At 37.7% G+C, this 18,306-nt stretch overlaps 1 protein-coding gene across 1 annotated transcript in view; it reads right to left on the reverse strand.

The window, feature by feature from the left end:
- LOC131045104 (uncharacterized) overlaps positions 1 to 18,306 on the reverse strand; it is a 153,384-nt gene that overhangs the window by 38,009 nt on the left and 97,069 nt on the right. The window contains exon 5 of the mRNA XM_059217490.1: positions 12,646 to 12,829. Within this exon, the coding sequence (XP_059073473.1) occupies positions 12,646 to 12,829 (184 nt within the window). The remainder of the gene's footprint in view (positions 1 to 12,645; positions 12,830 to 18,306) is intronic.

Below are 18,306 nucleotides of genomic sequence, written 5' to 3' on the forward strand. Positions count from 1 at the left end.
GACGCTAATCATAATCAAAACCTAACTGTAGCCATAATCAAACCCTAATCATAATCAAACTCTAATATAACCATAATTAAAACCTAGAGTTAAACCCTACCTCCAATCTTAACTCTAACCCTTATTTTAGCCTGACCTTAATCCTAAACCTAATCTTACCATAATTGGAACCTAACCATAAACTTAACTAGAACTCTACAGAATTAAACACTACCTACAACTTGAACCCTAATCTAACCACAATTGAACCCTAACCCTAAACTTAACCCTAACTATATTAGAATAATTTTATTTAATGATACAATACTAACACTAACCCTTAACCCTAACCCTAGCCATAATCCTAACCATAAACGTAACCCTAAGCCTAACCATAAACCTAACACTAACTCCAACCCCAACCATGATGTAAACCATAACCCTAACAATAATCCTTACCATAACTCTAAACCTTAACCCTAACCTAACCATAACCATAAACCCTAACCCTAACAATAATCCTTAGCCCTAACCCGAAACCTAATCCTAACCCTAACCCTAACCCTAACCTTAACTCGAAACTTATCCCTAATCCTAAGAGTAAATCATATCCATAATCCTAATCCTAACCTTAAACTCTAACCCAAACCATAACCCTAACCCTAAGCATGATGTAAATCCTAACCCTAAACCATGATGTTAATCATAACCCCAACCCTAACCCTAACTACGATGTAAACCCTCACCCTAGCCATAATCCTAACTATGACCCAAACCATAATCCTAAACCTAACCTTAGCCCCAACCATGATGTAAACAATAAACCTAACCATAACCCTAAATCATAACCCTAATCATAATCCTTACCCTAACCCTAATCATAAAGCTAACCCTTCCATAATCCTAAACCCTAACCCTAACAATAATCCCACCCTAAACTTAACCCTAACCCAAATTGAACCTTAATCCTAATCTATTCCTAATCTTAATCTAGCCCAAACCCTAATCCTAATTGAACTTTCATACTAATTTAACCCTAACTTTAATGTAATTGAACCATAACCCTAATTTTAACCCTAACTTTGATGTAAACCCTAAATGTAATTGTAACCTTGACAGTATACCCTAACCATAAACTTAACCTTAACAATAAACCCTAACCCTAACCATAATCATAAACCCTAACCCTAACCCTAATCATAACCCTAACCATGATATAAACCTTAACCCTGACCATAATGCTAAGCTTGACTCTAATCCAAAACATAACCATAAACCAAATCCTAATCCTAACCATACCCCCAGTTATAATTCTAATCCTAACCCTAACTATAATAATGCTTACCCTAACCCTACATTTAATGTAAACCTGAAGTTACATAATTGTAACCTTGACACTAAACCCTAACCCTAAACATGATATAAACTCTAACCCAAACCATCATGTAAACGTTATCCCCGACCATAAAACTAACCTTAACCCTAATGCTAACCATAACCATAATACTTGCCATTAAATAAAGTTTAATACATCTTAGAGTTAAGTATTTGCTTTGATCTTGCAACAAATATATATTATTAAAAATAGTCTAAATAGATACATAAAATTTCATATATCTCCCCGTAATATATAATATTATAATATAATTGATTTTAATAAAAAGATATTATACAATTATATATTGCATTTATTTTATGTTTTACATGTCACGTCGCGCGACTGCCACTAGCATATATACCTTAAATTTTAATTTAATCTGTATAAAATACACCAAGAGATATCCTTCTCGAGGCTCCTATTTTTAATGAAATTACACCCTAAAGTCAAATAGGCACCTCAAGAAGGAGATCTCTCAGCGTATTTTATATTGATTAAATTAAAATTTAAGGTATATATGCTAGTTAGCCCCTTAAGAGAGCATAGTTCCTTGTTCCTTATGAGCCCGATTCATTGCACTCCATATGAGACTTCGCCTCAATTTATCCATGACATGGGACCAATGGTCCAAGTAATTTAGGGTATCTTAGATGTAATGGGACATCTAGATGTTGCAAGTGGTCCAACTCATATAAAAATACTTATGGGACAAGGCATGTTGCATACAAAACATTGTGCAAGGATGCCACTTGGATCTATATCAACCAAGGTTGTCCAAGTTGTGACACCCTTGAGATGCATACGTAGTGATTGCCCCTTCCAACTCTCTACACTACTAATTCTCTTGTGGTGTTGCAATCTCTATGCATCATTGAACATACTTTCAAATATTAGTATTCGTTGCTCCAATCATTCATGTGTCAGCAACATTTCACTGTGGAAGAGGACATTGCTTGTAGGGGTATTGCAGCATTGAGTAATGACTTAGAAGATTAGCAAGCATGTTTCCTAGAATGGCTAAGCCAACAAAATCAATCCACACATACATAAACAAGGAAGGTTGCTAAGTATGAGAGAAAATTAGTGACAGCTAAGCAAGAGGCCACACAAGCAAAGGGACAAATCATGGAGACGTGCGGATGATTAAGTGTTCACGTGAATGAGAAATTGTAGCAAAAAAGCATCTGTAGCAACAAACATATAAGGTTTGTGCCCTTCCAACAAAACTGAAGTAGTTGAAGGCAAAGCAGTTAGCCTCTTCAAGATTACCACCAATTGGAGCTTCTATACCTCTAAAGATATCTCCTTCCTCCCCTCATGCTTCTTTTCTATGAGTTGATTTTGTTATTATTACAATCAGAAGGAACACGAACTTGTTTAAAAGGGGAGATAATGTAGACCATGAATATATCTAAAGGTGTTGTTTTTGTAAGGGAGTATTATGTTAAACCTTGTCAGCATTCCGCAGTGGTGTACCAAATTCAGGTTTAGAGTTTAGTGTTTGGTGGTTGTGTTAACCAACAACCATACTTTGTGTCATTCAAATAGCATGTTTTACATTAGGGTAAGGAACTATGCATTAGAACCTCTTGTCTACCAAGCGATCTATATTGATCATCACCTTAATATAGAGCTTTGATTTTTCCTGTGTTCTCTATTTTATGCACTTACTTGTTGTAATTGATGTTCTTTGATAATGTAATTTTCCAATAATAATTATTTATACTTATTTTATGAATGTATATGTATTTCTAATTTGCCAAGTTTAGCCTAGTACTGAATGCAAGTCAAAGTTTTGGGCTTCTACACTCTTGCTAAGTCCAAGTTTCAAAACTATGAGACAAACGTCCAAATGATTGTGCATTTTATTGTGGGGCAATTCTCTCTATATTTGCTTGTAAATGCATTGGCCATAGTTTGATGGTCATATATAATTACACTGACAGCAAGGAGGGATTATAATGGACTAAGGAGATAACACAAACCATATTACATATGTTTTACAATCATCTACACGTCAACCATTCATCATACTCAATGGCATTTACATCTATACAGAAACCTGATAAACTAACATAGATATATTAAAATCATCTATCTAAAAGACTCTAAGAGATATCAATCTCAAGGACCTCTCAAATCCATACCAAAAATCCAAATAAGTACCTCAAGAGTGATATCTCTTGGCATCTTTTACATAAATGTATTTAAGATATCCATACTAGTATATATCTTTAGGCTTGTTTAAGATTCAATGTCCCATGCTTATATCTATATTGTGCATAACTTGTTATTAGGGTCTTGTATTCGTAGTAACAAGGCTCAATTCACTCTTAAGAATTTTCAATTAACATCAAGTTGTTTAAGAGGGCCAACTATGCCATTGTTTGGTCAATACATTGACCATGACATCATCCCTTGTTTTTCTCAAGTAAACTCTTTTTCACCTCACAGTATTGTTGATGTGGCTAAAATCGTATTGCTACAACTATATCCGGCCAACACATAATAGAATTATTTTACTGAGTATTCTATCCTCTCTTGTATAAGGGATCCCTAATATTGTTTACGGGGATGCAATGACCCCCGATTAATAAATATACCCCGGTACTTAAATTTGTCAAAGACACATTGATCATTGTCAATTAAAATAATAAATCGTTAATCATGAATTATTATTTGTAAATATTAATAAATGATAAATAATAAGTATTATTATAAATCAAGTAAATAATAAATGTTATATATTAATCATAAATTATTATTTGTAAAATAATAATAAATGATAAATAATAATTACTATTATACATCAAGTAAATAATAATAAATCGTGATTCTTTTAATAAAGAGTACCTAATAATAAATAATAAAATAGAAAAGATTAAGTATTAAAATATAATGGTTAAATGATTAAAGTAGTGGGTAATAATAAAAGCATTGATTAATAAACAATCATAATAAATCAAATAGGAGTATAACGAAGGATACACGTAAAAGATGAATTAAAACAAACATAGCAAGTAAACCCAAAGCGTGACATCCAAAGGTCACGACCACAAGACATGGCCGCAAAGCATATGAATAGCACGTCTGGCAAACACGGACAGGGAGGAGGAGAAAGCACGGACGAGGGTGGGAAGTGCGAAGACCAAGAAATCGCCAACCCTACCAGCAAGGCAATCACGCGACCAGAGCTCGGGGTGTTCGCTGTATAGCCTCGCACACAGGCGGACTCTTGGGAAGAGCGTCGCCGTTTCTATGCCTGGCCACTGCCAGTAAAAACGCAGAGAAAGAAACCCAGTGCAGATGCCCCAGAACCTAGTGACAAGGGAAGCAACAGAGGGAATACGCCATTTCCAGAATCCACAGGTAACTTACGCATTTAATGTGAAAAGCATGGTTACCTTACCCACGTTAAAAATCCAGAGGGAGATTCGTAACGAATCTCTTAGAGGCAATATATATATTGTAGAGGTTAATCATATGCATATGTCAGAGATAGGGAAGCTTGAACAGAGGTGGGATCTCTGCCAGGTTTGAGAGCATTAATGAGTTCACTCATTAATAGAGATCCTCTAGAGGCCTTAGGTAGATATTACCAGGTTGTCCCAACTGAGAAAGAGTTCTCAATAGAGGGTTGGGTCAATCAAGGTAAGATCAACCTAAGGAAGATTTCTATTTTTGTGTAGTTAGCAATAAATCAAAGAGCATTTAATGGTTGAATATGTAGAATAGCATATCTTTACTACTTGTATAAATAGCACACATGATTACCTATCCAACATATTTTGGGAATACTAACGTTTGTTTGCAGGCCTTAATCGTCGAATAGACAACTCCCCACTAGGGACATTACAGGGGACGACCTCAAGGTTCCAACTGTCATTTCATGACTGCAGGATAAATCAGTTGTTTGATGTGTTTTGTTGGAAACACAAAGAGGGCTTACGTGGTTAGATAAAATCAGTTTTGGTTGTACGGGTTCCCTAAGACTCTACAGTCTTGACTTCATCAAATTTCTCTTTAATATGATGTTGTTTTGGACTTCAACTTTCTAATAAAAAAAAGGGAAAAAAAAGGGGAAAAGAAGGATAAAGCAGCTAATTAGTCTATCTAAGATAGCATATTCAAGAAAATAGACTGAAACCTTCAAAAAAAACAGATTTAACTTCACCAGCTAATAAAGCACAATTTTGTAAAATCTGATGCAATCTTCAAGGAGAGTTAGAATTTCATGCTATTAAACATAAAATGTAGAACTTTTAAATCCATCCATATGATATTTAACAACTGAACTAAGCATATAAGTGGGTAGAACTTTTAAATCCATCCATATGATATTTAACAACTGAACTAAGCATATAAGTGGGTTCAGATTAACCATGCAGGGGGAATGACAATCAGACAATCCTTAATGGTATGAACTCCAAGGTTTCTATCAAATACTAACCTGAAAATACTATCTGAAAACAAAATACTTGACATGAAAATTAAATAATGAAGGAAGAGACCATGCACTCACATGAAAATAAGACGGATTTAATTTCCATTAAATCTGCATAAAATTTGCTAGAGTTTCAGCAACAATCTTAGAACTTCTTACAAAAAGAGGGAAAAACAGTCCCTTTTATAGATTTCCAAAATTGGATGAATGGCCCAGATTCATCCTCTAAGGCATGGCAGCACATACCTATTAATAAGGAACAAATATCTCCCACCAACTATCAACTAACTAATAACTACCCAACATAGAGTTGCTCCCAAAAAGTGCACTTGAACAGCTCAAAATTTGCAATGACTTTGGGTAGTTGAAAAGAAGTAACTAGCTTGGAAGAGTGCATTTGGAATTTAAAACAAACAATTATTTTTATGAAAGCACCTTTTCTTTTCCCGAGGCAGATTCTTTCACCAAAAATTCAACTTCCTCTTGCAAGTAGTCTTTCCAGATGTCCCAACCTGCTTCACGTTCTACCCGAAAATAGTCCTGGAACCTCATGCAAACCGGGAACAATTCCTTATTAGAGGGAATGGGAGTATTACACACTTTGAACCGAATGCCCTCAAGATGGGTGTCCACTACCCTCAGCCGCTCGCGCCAATCTGATTGACGATCTTCAAAACGTTGTATATCTGCGTGCAGCTTGCGGATGCATTCCATGTCCTTTGTAGAGTATGTAGTTTTATCGGTCCTCAACCTGTCATTCCATCATGACACTACATCGTCACCTTCCATGTCATCCTTCTAGCCAGTGAACAATGCCCTGAGGATATTTTCATCGATACTCTCAACGCCAGACAAGTCTTCCTCGCACTCCTCCTGAGTTTTTCTGACAGTGTCCACCATGTCCTTCGTGTTGACAATCCAATACCATTCCTTAAAGGTACTAATGTTATGGGGATCTAGGATTGTCTGCAGCACGGGAATCCGAACATGAGTCCGGAAGAGAGCCCTCATGAGGGGTAGAGCTATGCTAATCGTCTCCTAGATTTTGGCATATTCTCTCTCTATCTCCACCATCTTTAGGCGAGTTGACTGTATATTGATTGCTACGTCAAATACATCCTTGATGATTCTCTGTCCTCTTGTCTTAATGCCTCGGATCCACTCTCTGACTGCCTTGGCAGTGTCGCGCACTCCTTCGAATTCAGCTATAGTTTTCTATGACAACGCCAATGGAGGAATGTGAGACTCAGCAGTGTGTTGCAGCGGTCTTAACAAGTGATCTACATATCCCTCGGCTTGCTCAGCACGAGCTCGATACATATCTCTTTCAGCGGTTATTTCATCTAGCTCCCTGAGCATATTCTGCACAGAATCCTTGAATTCTTCTCTCTTCTACTCTTTGGTCGCTCTTCCTATCGAGATGGATGTGATGCTATAGTCGGCCAATGCAACCTGATTTGCTAGTCTGTTTGTGGGCGGAGCAGCAATATGAATCGTCTAATTCCTCTGCTCAACCTTGGTGATCCTAGAGTAAGTTCTTGGCTTCTTCTTTCCTTTGGCCTGTGCTTCTCCTATTCGAGAGAATATGTCTTCCAAGCTAACGAGTGCCTTGACAACTGCTTTCCGTTATGCCCGGGCTATCAACCAGTCGTGAGGGATGGTTTGTCCTGATGTAACCACCAGCTCCCCACCTTGTCCTCTAGATGCCTCAGCGGACTCACTGCGTATCTGTGGCTGATCGGATGTAGAAGGTGGATTAAGCGTTGTATCTAGTCCCTTACAATTGAGTTTTCTCCCACCTCACTGAGCAACTGATGTGTAGCTTCTACTAGTGGTTGTTCCTCAGATCTACTGGGTTCTTGGGTTCTATCTTCCTCCTTCTCTCCCTCAACTATGGTGTTATCCCTGTTATCACCTTCCTCCTCCTACACCGCATGTCTGCTCCCTTGCGTGAGCTCTTGTCTGTCAGTCCCTTGCTCTGGCATAACTTCTCCATCTTCAACCTGATTTTCAGGTCCCTCCAAGCTAATGATCTGTGTCTTTGTTTCTTGCTCACTTTGCATCTGTGGATCATTTGCTTCTGATGCAATTGGATCATTCTGTGAAGGTGGGGTTGGTAGGTGATCAAGCTCGACTACATCATCATCCGAATTGGGATCCTTGGATGAGGTAGTAACTTCTGGCCTCCTAATTGGTATCTTCTCTCTTCTTGTTCTTTTTGATGTCCGGGTTCCCCTGCTAGCCTTTGCCTTCTTTCTTTTCTTCTCCAGTTTTTCAACTTCTTCTTCCCTTAGCGCACTTGACGCTCCTTCGTCCTCTGAAGATTGGGAATCAAGATTGCCCATGAGATTATAGGCGAATGGAGTCCCTTCATGAGTTATCTTTTCTATCTGCTGGGATAGCCAATTGTCTGTATATCTTCTAGGGCCTTCCATGATGGCCTCCAAGCCTGTGATTGAGTATTGGGCCCAATTAATGGCTGGTGGGAGGTCTTTAACTACCTCATAATCTTGGGTCTGCAGGAAATCTCCATAATCAACTACCTGATCCAGGACCTCGCGGTACTCAAAATCTCTCATTTGCTGAACATCTAACCTTGAGTATTCTCACCGGTGGACCTGAAAGTCATCTAGGCAGTTAGCCCAGTAGTCCTTTATGGATGCCTTAGCTTTGTAATGCCTACCATAGGCCTTCTTTCCTATCCTAGTGGGGTCAAAGTATCTCTTGGGGAGATGCCCCTACAAGCAATATGTTGCCAATTCATCAAAGGATTCTTTGGCCTGCACAGAGTTTTTGAAATACACATCCTTCTTGCCTATGATCATTGGGAATGTGAACCCCGGATGCTTTTCTTCTCTGAGTATGCTGCCTGTTGGGTGCACCTGTCTTGCAACTTCCATGAGGACCATTCTATTTGATGAATAATGGGGAAGCCAGTATGGTGTGCCCTAAAGGCCTGAGATCCTGATGTAGGAGAAGCGAGGGAACTGAATGAACCACGCCCCGTACTTCTGTATCAATGTGGTAGCTTGCTGTGACAGCCTTATGTGTAATCCCCCCTGCATCATCCTAACAATGTGCATTGTGAATGCATCATTCAAGCGCTCATACTAACCAACTACATAGGCAATGTTGTTTTTTCCTCTCTGAGTTGTGTTATAATAATGCAATTGGGGGTAGTAGTCATACACCTTTACCTGATTCGGCCCATTCCCAATCTCACCCCTTTTGATCAACCCTGGCAGCTACTGATGCCTAGCGAACATATAGACTTAGTAGGAGGTCATAGTGAAGTATCTCTTCTCCTCAAGCTCAACTAACTGCTTGTGAATGTTGTCGTTGATGATCTAAGCCCAGTCATATTTAACCTTTCCATTAAAGACTTGGTCGGTAAAATAGAACATCCAATCCTCATACAAGTTAGACTGGGGGAGCCCCATAACTCAGCTAAGCAACGTGACCATGTCCCTGTACTCATAATTAAACTCGCTTTTGTAAGTCTTTTTGACGATCCTAGTGCTTGGGGGTCTTCTTACTTTAAACCATTCTTCGTTTATTAATATCTTGCACTTATTGGGCTCCTTGTCAACAACGAACTGGGCTTCATCAATTGTCACTACGGTGGCGCGTTCAGGCAGTGGGATGTCAAATGCTTCCCCGATGGCCTCAGGTGTGAAGTCCTCCATTACCATTCTCTTTGCCACCACCATTCTTGTTTCCTACTAATAGTGCCTTGCGGCCTCAACCACAAGCTCATAATTTTGTATTGTCGGTGGGAAACCAGTAGCCTGCGCGATGCCATTTTCTAGCATCCACCTGGGTTTGCCATATGCATTTGGAGCATACACTCTGTCTCTGAAGTCTTGAATGTTTATATGCCCAAGGTCTGTATCCCCAACATTTTCCCACTCACTTTGGACCTTTGACTCTTTGATCACCCCCCCCCCTGATACTGATATTTCATTTTTTCCAGCTTGCGAGGAATGTCGGCTCTGGAGGTTTGTGATGTTCCTGGTGTGTCGGGTGCCTTTGAAGACTCTGTCGTCCGATGAGGCATTTATCCTGCACACCCGGACACGAATTACAAGACAGGTTTTAAAGCGAAAACATGGGTTAGTAGTGCCAAAAGATGGCATTAGCATAAAAAAATTGTTAAACAACCAGACAATTTAGAACTTGAAAGCATGTTGAAACGGGACATTTAAACAATTCAAATTTGTGCATTTTAAATGGAATGTGGACACTGAAGATTAGTTGGTTTTAAATTTCGGGTTGTTGATGTTCTTGAAGCGGATTTTTGAAATGAGTTGTTCTCTAAGCTGCTGAAGAGCGAAAAGCTGCAAATGAAATCGGTTTTCGTGATTGAGCGTTTTAAGTTTTCAATTTTGGTTTGCGTTGATTAATTCGAAGATGATTGTGCATTTACAATTTCGAAGATGAGTTTATGTGCTCAAAACGGTTTGGGACCAGAAGTCCTAAATTTTGTCTAAGTTTGAAATTCGGTTGAAAAGTCAATTTAGCAAATGATGTTCGTTAAACGCTGACGGGTATTTAGTTTTCAAAATCAATTTTAATTTTACCTTGTATTTTTAAACCCTAGGTTTCAAACATGATCACTTGCACAAATTTAAACCATGAGGAGGGGAAAATCGAACTTACCTGAAGATTTTGGCTTTCAAATGACTTTGGCCAAAGAAAACTTCCCTTTTGCGATTTTGGACTCCTGTTTGATTTTCGGCTTTGAAGAAAACCCTTCACGTTTTGGCTTCCAAGGAGATTCTGCAAACTTAGAGATTTTAACTTTCCCCTTGCGTGATTTGAATCTGCTATTGATTTCGGCTCTATAACAACTTCACGTGATTTAAAGATTTCTAATTTTGACTGACTTTGGCCAACATGAAGATGCATTGCGCGATTTTGAGATTCTCGGTTGAAAGGGGGGTATGGCACAATTTTGGACTTAGAAACTTTCGACTCCAAAGAGAAACCTTGCGCGAAGTGTGCTTGCTTTCATCAACTTCGGCTTAGGAGACCAGTTCACGCGATTCAAACTCAATGGAGATTTTGCCTTGAATAACAAGTTCACGCAACATGTTTGCTCTGTCTGATTTTGGCCAAAATAGCCAAAATGCGCGATTTTGCTCTCGGTTTCTCAAACTATTTTGCGAAACTTGGGATTCTGCTGGCGTGATTTCATCTCTATTGCAACTCGGTGGAATGAGGGTTTTGTGAGCTTTTGAATTTCGGCTTAAATGAATAAAATGTACGACTTGGTCCTTTTGAATGATCTCACCTTTTCGGCTTCTTAGCCAATTTTGAGAGCTTGGAAATTTTATTCTCTTGCACGAATTTTGGTTTGGCTTTGGCCTAATAGCGTGACTTAGGCGATTTTTCTTTTTTGGTCTAGATGGGGTTTTTGAGAGACTCAATCAACTATTCTGCCAATTTCGGCCTAAAACAATAAAATGCGAACTTGCTCCTTCGATTTTTCCTTCCCCTTTCGGCATAATAAGCCGCTTTGCAAATTTTATACTTTTTCCTCTTTTTCGGCCTACTAAGGTGTTTTGTGAGCTTTATCTCACATTTCGGCCTACTAAGGTGTTTTGTGAGCTTTTCTTTCATTTCAACCTTTTAGGCCAATTTTTCCTTTTAAGTTGCCTTTTGAACTTGAATTTCGATCTTGAGATTTCAAGTTTCAATCATTCAACAAATTCATTTGGCTGAATCGGTCATTTTGCGAAAAACGCCTTGTTCACTTACCCCACTTTGCACTCTTTAGTCACTTTGCAATTCGGTCAAAAGGTGCACTTTTGATTTGCCTTAGGCATTCTAGCTTCAGGCTTTAAACTTGCTGATGAGCAATTTTGACTTGACAGTATTTGAGATTTCACCTCAAGCTCTTCATTCAACTTTCCTTTGTGAACAGAATCACTATCAACTTTCAAGGTGAATTCTCTAGGACTTAGGACTCAGGCTGGCTCAATCTCCAGTAGGATCATCTCCTCAACGCTTCAAATTCCTTACTGTTGCAACTCCTCTCTGCGAATTTACCAGAACTTCCTACTCGGGACCTCAGCGAGGACGATACAAAAAATAGAAGAAAGGGGGACCCTGTCAGCAACGAGGAGTGTGTTTAAGGCACAAGTATTTAAAAACCATAATTGATATTGTGAACATTGCAGTGGTATTTAATATGCAACAGATCAAGATGTTGGCACTTACTGTCAATGACCATAAATTAAGTCATCCATCATGTTTTCAGTTTGAAGATGTTTTAATTATGCATTGTACTGGCCCTAGGGCCTAGAGTATGAAGGCTTGTCAGTAACTTCTTTTCTAAATATTGTATAAAAGTGTGATGTATATAAGTTTCTAAAACTATAAACATTTGGCATTGAAATATTTCTTTTACGCAATTTTCATAATCTATTTCTATGATTATGTATATTTTATAAGTTACATAGAATTTATCCCTTCTGAACATTTTTGAAATTCCAAATTTTAACTAAGCCTTTCACCTTCTCAAACCTTGTTACCATGCCTGTATTAGTTCTTAGAATGTAGTCTACTTTTTCTTGTTTCCTTTCAAATGCTTTCAAAATATCAAATTTTATTCTAAGTAGATGTCCAGGGTTTTATTAAAATGAAGTTAAACATCAAAGCTACCAAAAGAACTTCACTTTTGCTTGTGTGAAACTTCCAGAAGTAATTCAATGTAATTTATGCATTTAAAAGATATGCCTAGAAAACACGAAAGTTTTCAAATATTGAATTAGCAAGATCTTCATATCAGCTAGGTAGAACTAGAAATAAAAGTGGGTCCTTCAACATATTTGATACATACCTGAGTGCCTCTATCTTGAACAATTTTTAGGGATCCCAAATCCTTGTGACGAGATTTCAATTCTGCTTCAGCAGCTTTTTCAATGGCTACGTCGCTTTCAACTTTGACAACGACCTTCAAGTTTTTGTATGCTTTAGGCGAAATCCATTTAACTTCAGGTGCCAAATCTACCGCAACATCATAACTTCAACAAGAAACAGAAACCATTTAGCAATATACTTAAATTTTTTTAACTCCCCAAGTTCTCAAGTCAAAATGAGCAACTCAACCATAAAAGCAAGGTAATACAAGGGGAAACACCAAATATGGTCTTTAAAATCATTTAATTGCTTGAATCCCTTTCAAAGGAAGCATATCATGGCAAACCCCGCTACAAAATGGATTATAAACAACCAAGTAGATATGTGAGATCCATCATGGCATCTAGCTGCTCAGAATACAATTGTCTATTCTACTTCATTCTTACGGGGGCACTATGTTTAGATAGGGATCAATTTGATTTAGAACTTATATTCAATGATGAGTAATCATCAGACTTGTATTAAAAAATATTTTTTAATGCATTGAATGTGGTTTAGCATGAGGATGTCGTGCCATACTTTCATACCAGATTCTGTATGCCTTTGTATTCCGTTTAGATGATGACAAGACATTGGTTACTAGGAGTCTTAAATGTTTGGGATCAAGTTATAGTCATCAAATGGAGGTTGAGCCCTAATGATATGGATTCATTCTTGTCATCATAAGAATCATCTCAATTTATATTCGGCGAAATTTCAAAACTCCAAAGTTACATGGCCACAAACCAGTTCTATGAGCACATGGGGAGAGGAGGAAAGTCAACCACATAATATTGATTGATCTGTCACCCCACTAATGCATGTGCACTTGTTTTCTAACTGGTTATTTAGAGTATAGTTTGCACACTTGGTTGACCAAAACTTTCCAACTTGTCAACTTAAAAAGATGAAAAAAAATTATTAAAAAAAAAATTATGCAAAATTCAGACCCATTTAAAAACAGATTTCCCAATCAAATCCCATAGATCACACAATCAGGAAACAAATGCCAATACAAGCGATGGAATTGCACAATAGACTAATTAATGCTGGCAATGTGAATGAAAAAAAGTGACGTAACTCAAATGGCATGAGGGAAAAAATTGCACAACAGAACAGTTGTTGCCAACAAAGATCATTAGAGCACATGATCTGTGAATGTTCCAGTGGCAAATGCCTTATAACACAATACATAACAGATAAGTTATGCTGTAAATTATCAATTTGCATGAAAACCTTCAAATGCACAAGCAAGGACATTTCTCCCACATGATCAGGCACTATAACATTAGCAAAACAAACGATTCCACATGGCAAAAAAGAAGGCATTCACAATAAACCCTAAACCACATGACAAAGGCAAGAGAATGGACATTAATCATGAAATCATGCAAATACCTTGATTTTAAGCATAAAATTCATGTCAAAATTGCTTTTTGCATCACAGCAGCATCTCATGATCTTTGGTGTTGGATTTGCCAAGTACTCAGGACTACTCACGGCAAGTTCAACACTAAAAATTTTGAGTACTCAGCTCCTACAAATGCAAATTAAAACTGCAAAAACTCAGCTCTTCAAAAACCCATGAGTACTCACCGACTCATATTCCAACTATGAAGTTTAGAGTTATCACTTGGCATTATTTATGTCACATTTTCATGAATATTTTAATTCAATCTGATCTTATCTGATATTCCTCTCACTCTAAGGTTTGTTTTATGATCCAAATCTAGAGGGCCGAAAAATTTGATAATAAAGGGCATCTAATTGACCAGTTAGTGTCTTTTATACATTATAAGAATCACAAAAACTTATTAATTTCATAATACAGACAATCTGATACACCAACTCATGCACTTATTGCTAGGGCTTAAGTATGCAAAATTCTAACAATTGGGTATAACTCAACATATATACACTATAATCTAGGCGGCTACATGAAGACTACATGAAGCAAAGGCGACACAAAACAACATTTTTATAACCAGGAGGAAACTTTGAGCATATCTATTGTCACCTAAGGTTACTACATTATTCTTATGTACTCTTTCTGCATACAAGCCCTTGACAAAAATGCAGCAGCAAATTAAATTATGGGAAAATCAATGGACCATTCACTTAATGACATGAACAGACTCTGTGATGACCTTTCAATGGTGGTCATCAGGGATGTTAACTCATGCTCTGCCTCTGAATCTGATGCATATGGCTAATTACAGCCTTGTCTCCCATTGCCCTCCTTTTCTTGGATTTGTCAATGGTTCTTTTCAAGAAGAGGCCTTCCTTCTATTAGATTGTTTTAAATTATGGATTTTGTATTGTTCATTGACTTGTCCAAAGTTTACCTACTTGTTTGGTCCTATTGCTTCTTAGTTTTATATTTAGACATTTTAACTTCAGTTGTTGGAGTTCCTTTCAGCACACGTGATTAGGCATTGTAACATATTATTTTGAGACTCATTGAAATACTTTCATTATTTGTGAACATAACTAAAATTCTTATTTTCTTCTGTCTACCACAGTGTTCCACGGAAACACATTTCCTCCCCCAAGGTCCAAGTCCCCCCATCCCCAAAACCCGTCCCCGAAACTTTTTCCCTTTGTCCCCCCATCCCTGAAGCCCATCCCCACATCCCCCCGTCTCCCCGTCCCCAACGGCCGTGGAACAATGGGACTCTACCATAATATCAAAGGGGATTATCATTGTTTGTACAAAGAATCAAGAAATTCTCTATCCACATTGTTTAGCTAACCTGATCACAGGTGATTAAACATTTTCAATGGAGAGGCTGTCACTCTGTATAAAACGTTACTAGGAAAACCCCTAGGACTAGCAAAATAAATATTACCTTTCAATCAACTTGGACTTTGGAGGGCTTAAGTGTTCTCTAGACACTACTGATTTGCACTAGATAGGGATAGGTTAGTCAGATGGCACTCTTTGCATACTGTTACTGGAGCGTCCCAACTCTCTCACTCTCTCTAGGATCATCTATCTTCATTGCTTTGCATCAAGGGCTTTATGTTTCTCCTTTCCCACAACGAATGCCATGGGCACAAGCACAAATTACTAATTTTCTATGTATAGTAGGCCTTGGATTCCAGAACAAGTCTACGGGGATTATTTAATTTTTTCCTGTAATTGTCCAGCACAACCCTCTTACCCCTAAACATTCCTTTATGAACATTAACAAGTCCTACATTGACCCTTCAGTGGTGGTGGATGATGGTGTCAATTTCTCTAGCCTGAGCTTTGTTACAAATGCACAAGGATGTCAGTTGCCTCCTCAGTGCCCGACCCCAGTTCATCAACTTCCTGTTTTAAAAAGGGATTTCCTTCCATTCTTCCCTATTCATAATTATAATCTTCTTTTATATTCAGTATGTAGGTAATACATATTTATCATTGATAAGCCTGGTAGCATGGTAGGTATGTGACAGTTTTTAAACCTTTTCTTCTTTGTTTGTCTCTGTTGCTTGGTTGGAATGAGATCTGAGAATAGTTTAGCACTTGTATATTTCTGTAAATGAAGTCTTCTTGAGAGCTGCTTCATGATTGAGCTTTCTTACTCCTTACTTTAGGCCTAAAGCTTGCAGCTTTTCAAGTGAATTGAATATGGTGTTGATAGGTATCTCTTTGTGTGTATTCCTTTTCTTGCAGGTTCCATTGGATGGCTTAAGGGTTGATTCATTTTTTCTGGGGCAGTTTGGACCCCCATAATTTGTGTTATGTCTGGATCAACTAACTTCCATCGACCTAACCTGGTTTCAATCATTAATTTTTTGCCACTTCATCTCTTCTTCTTTCCTTCACTTGTTGGAGAAACTGGCGAAAATAGAACCATTTCAGGAACATAACCTTGTTTTGAAGCCAAAGCACTTTACCGCCTTTTTGAACTTGTTTTTGTAGTTCTTGACTTGCCTTGTCGGAGAAACTGGTGGAAATCTAACCAAAAACCAAAACCTGGTTTTAGAACTTAAGCCAAAAGCCTATTTGCCTTACAAAGATATTCTGACTTTTCCACATAAGCCTTTCGAAGAATTGGTCGTAAAATGAACCTACCTTCAAAACCTAGTTTTGAAAGTGAAGGCATAAGCCAACTTGCCTTCTCTCCAAGCCCTTGCCAGCAAAACTATAGGTTGTGAGCACCTGTCTAGAACCTGATGGTTCTACTTCTTGGTACAGAACCCGACCAATAAAGGAAACTGCTTGACTCGTTCTTTTCAAGCCATTTTCGATAAATCTCTAGGTTATGAGAACCTGGCCAAAACCCGATGGTTCCAAATTGTAGTCCAAAACCCGGCTGCTATCAAAATGAGCCCTATAATCACTTTGATCATCAAAATCAACCAATACCTTTGACATCAATGAAAACACTAACAGCACTATGGCCAAAACAGAAAAATTACAAGTTTGTTTGAAAATTCTTTTTAAGGGTCATTACCCTTTAGCATCAAGATCCTTTCCTCCAATTCATCCAATGAGTTAATTATTAGGTAGTGTCTAGTTTAATATAGCATCTATTTTCATTTTTTGTGGGAAAATTGGGTCTCATGTTTGTTCTTCTGGCATGATGCAATAAACCCTTGAAATTTCTTCCAAATCTGTTAAGCTTCCTTGGGAACAACAAATTAAAATTTTGATTTACTGTGGAGAGGAGCTTGTTGAGAAGAGGGAACGTCCTCTCTTGTAAATAATCCCAAAGGTTTATCAACCTTTAGTTGTTTGGGGTGAGATGGACCTGTTGATGTGTTTTTTAGGACACCTCAAACACAGAATAAAATACTAAGTATTATATCCTCTCTTGAACAAAGAAACCTCATATGCTAATCGATGTGATCAAATGAGATAACTCCAAGGTTTACAATACGAACAATTGACTGTAAATTCTAGATAGACTCAGGTTACAAATGTGATAATGCTGGTAACCACAAAAGGACTTATGCTTTGAACACAACTAGAATGTGGAATCTTACTTAACTCACTTGGAAAAAAAAAAGATAAAAGGGAGAAGGGTTAAGAAAGTCTATGCTACTCCTAACAATGTAAGAAATGATTGTTAACTCAATGCAACCAAACCAAGCTTTGCTTCACCATGAGGAACCTACACAAAAATGGTGCAATCTCCTAAGGATAAGCGAATGATTTTCATATCACCTATGCACACCAACATCATGAACAATGAGCAAAGAGTAATTGAAGTTAAGCCTTTAGATAAGTTCAATCTAACCACATACTGCAACTTGCAATCAACAAATTCCAAGTGGTATGAAGTTGAACATTAGGCTTCACCATTCATCTAACACATCTAAACTATGAGAAGTAGAGACCATGCAACATGTTGAAATAGCACACAAGATCCACCATTTCTTCAATGAAAATAGTATGTTTATTACAACAAGCCTTGGCAACAATATCCTTTCTTCCTACTCTCTTACTACTTCTAACTATTTACTATCAACTGAATATCAACTATTCTCTATTCTCCAACTATTAACCTCTACAAATGAGAGAACTAAGCCTTATATAGATGTCATATTACAATTCAAAAGCTTAGATTTATTCAAGATCAACGGTCGAGATTACAAGAAAAAACCCTAA

This window comes from Cryptomeria japonica, chromosome 3 (genome assembly GCF_030272615.1).
Source record: "Cryptomeria japonica chromosome 3, Sugi_1.0, whole genome shotgun sequence".
Classification (NCBI taxonomy): Eukaryota; Viridiplantae; Streptophyta; class Pinopsida; order Cupressales; family Cupressaceae; genus Cryptomeria; species Cryptomeria japonica.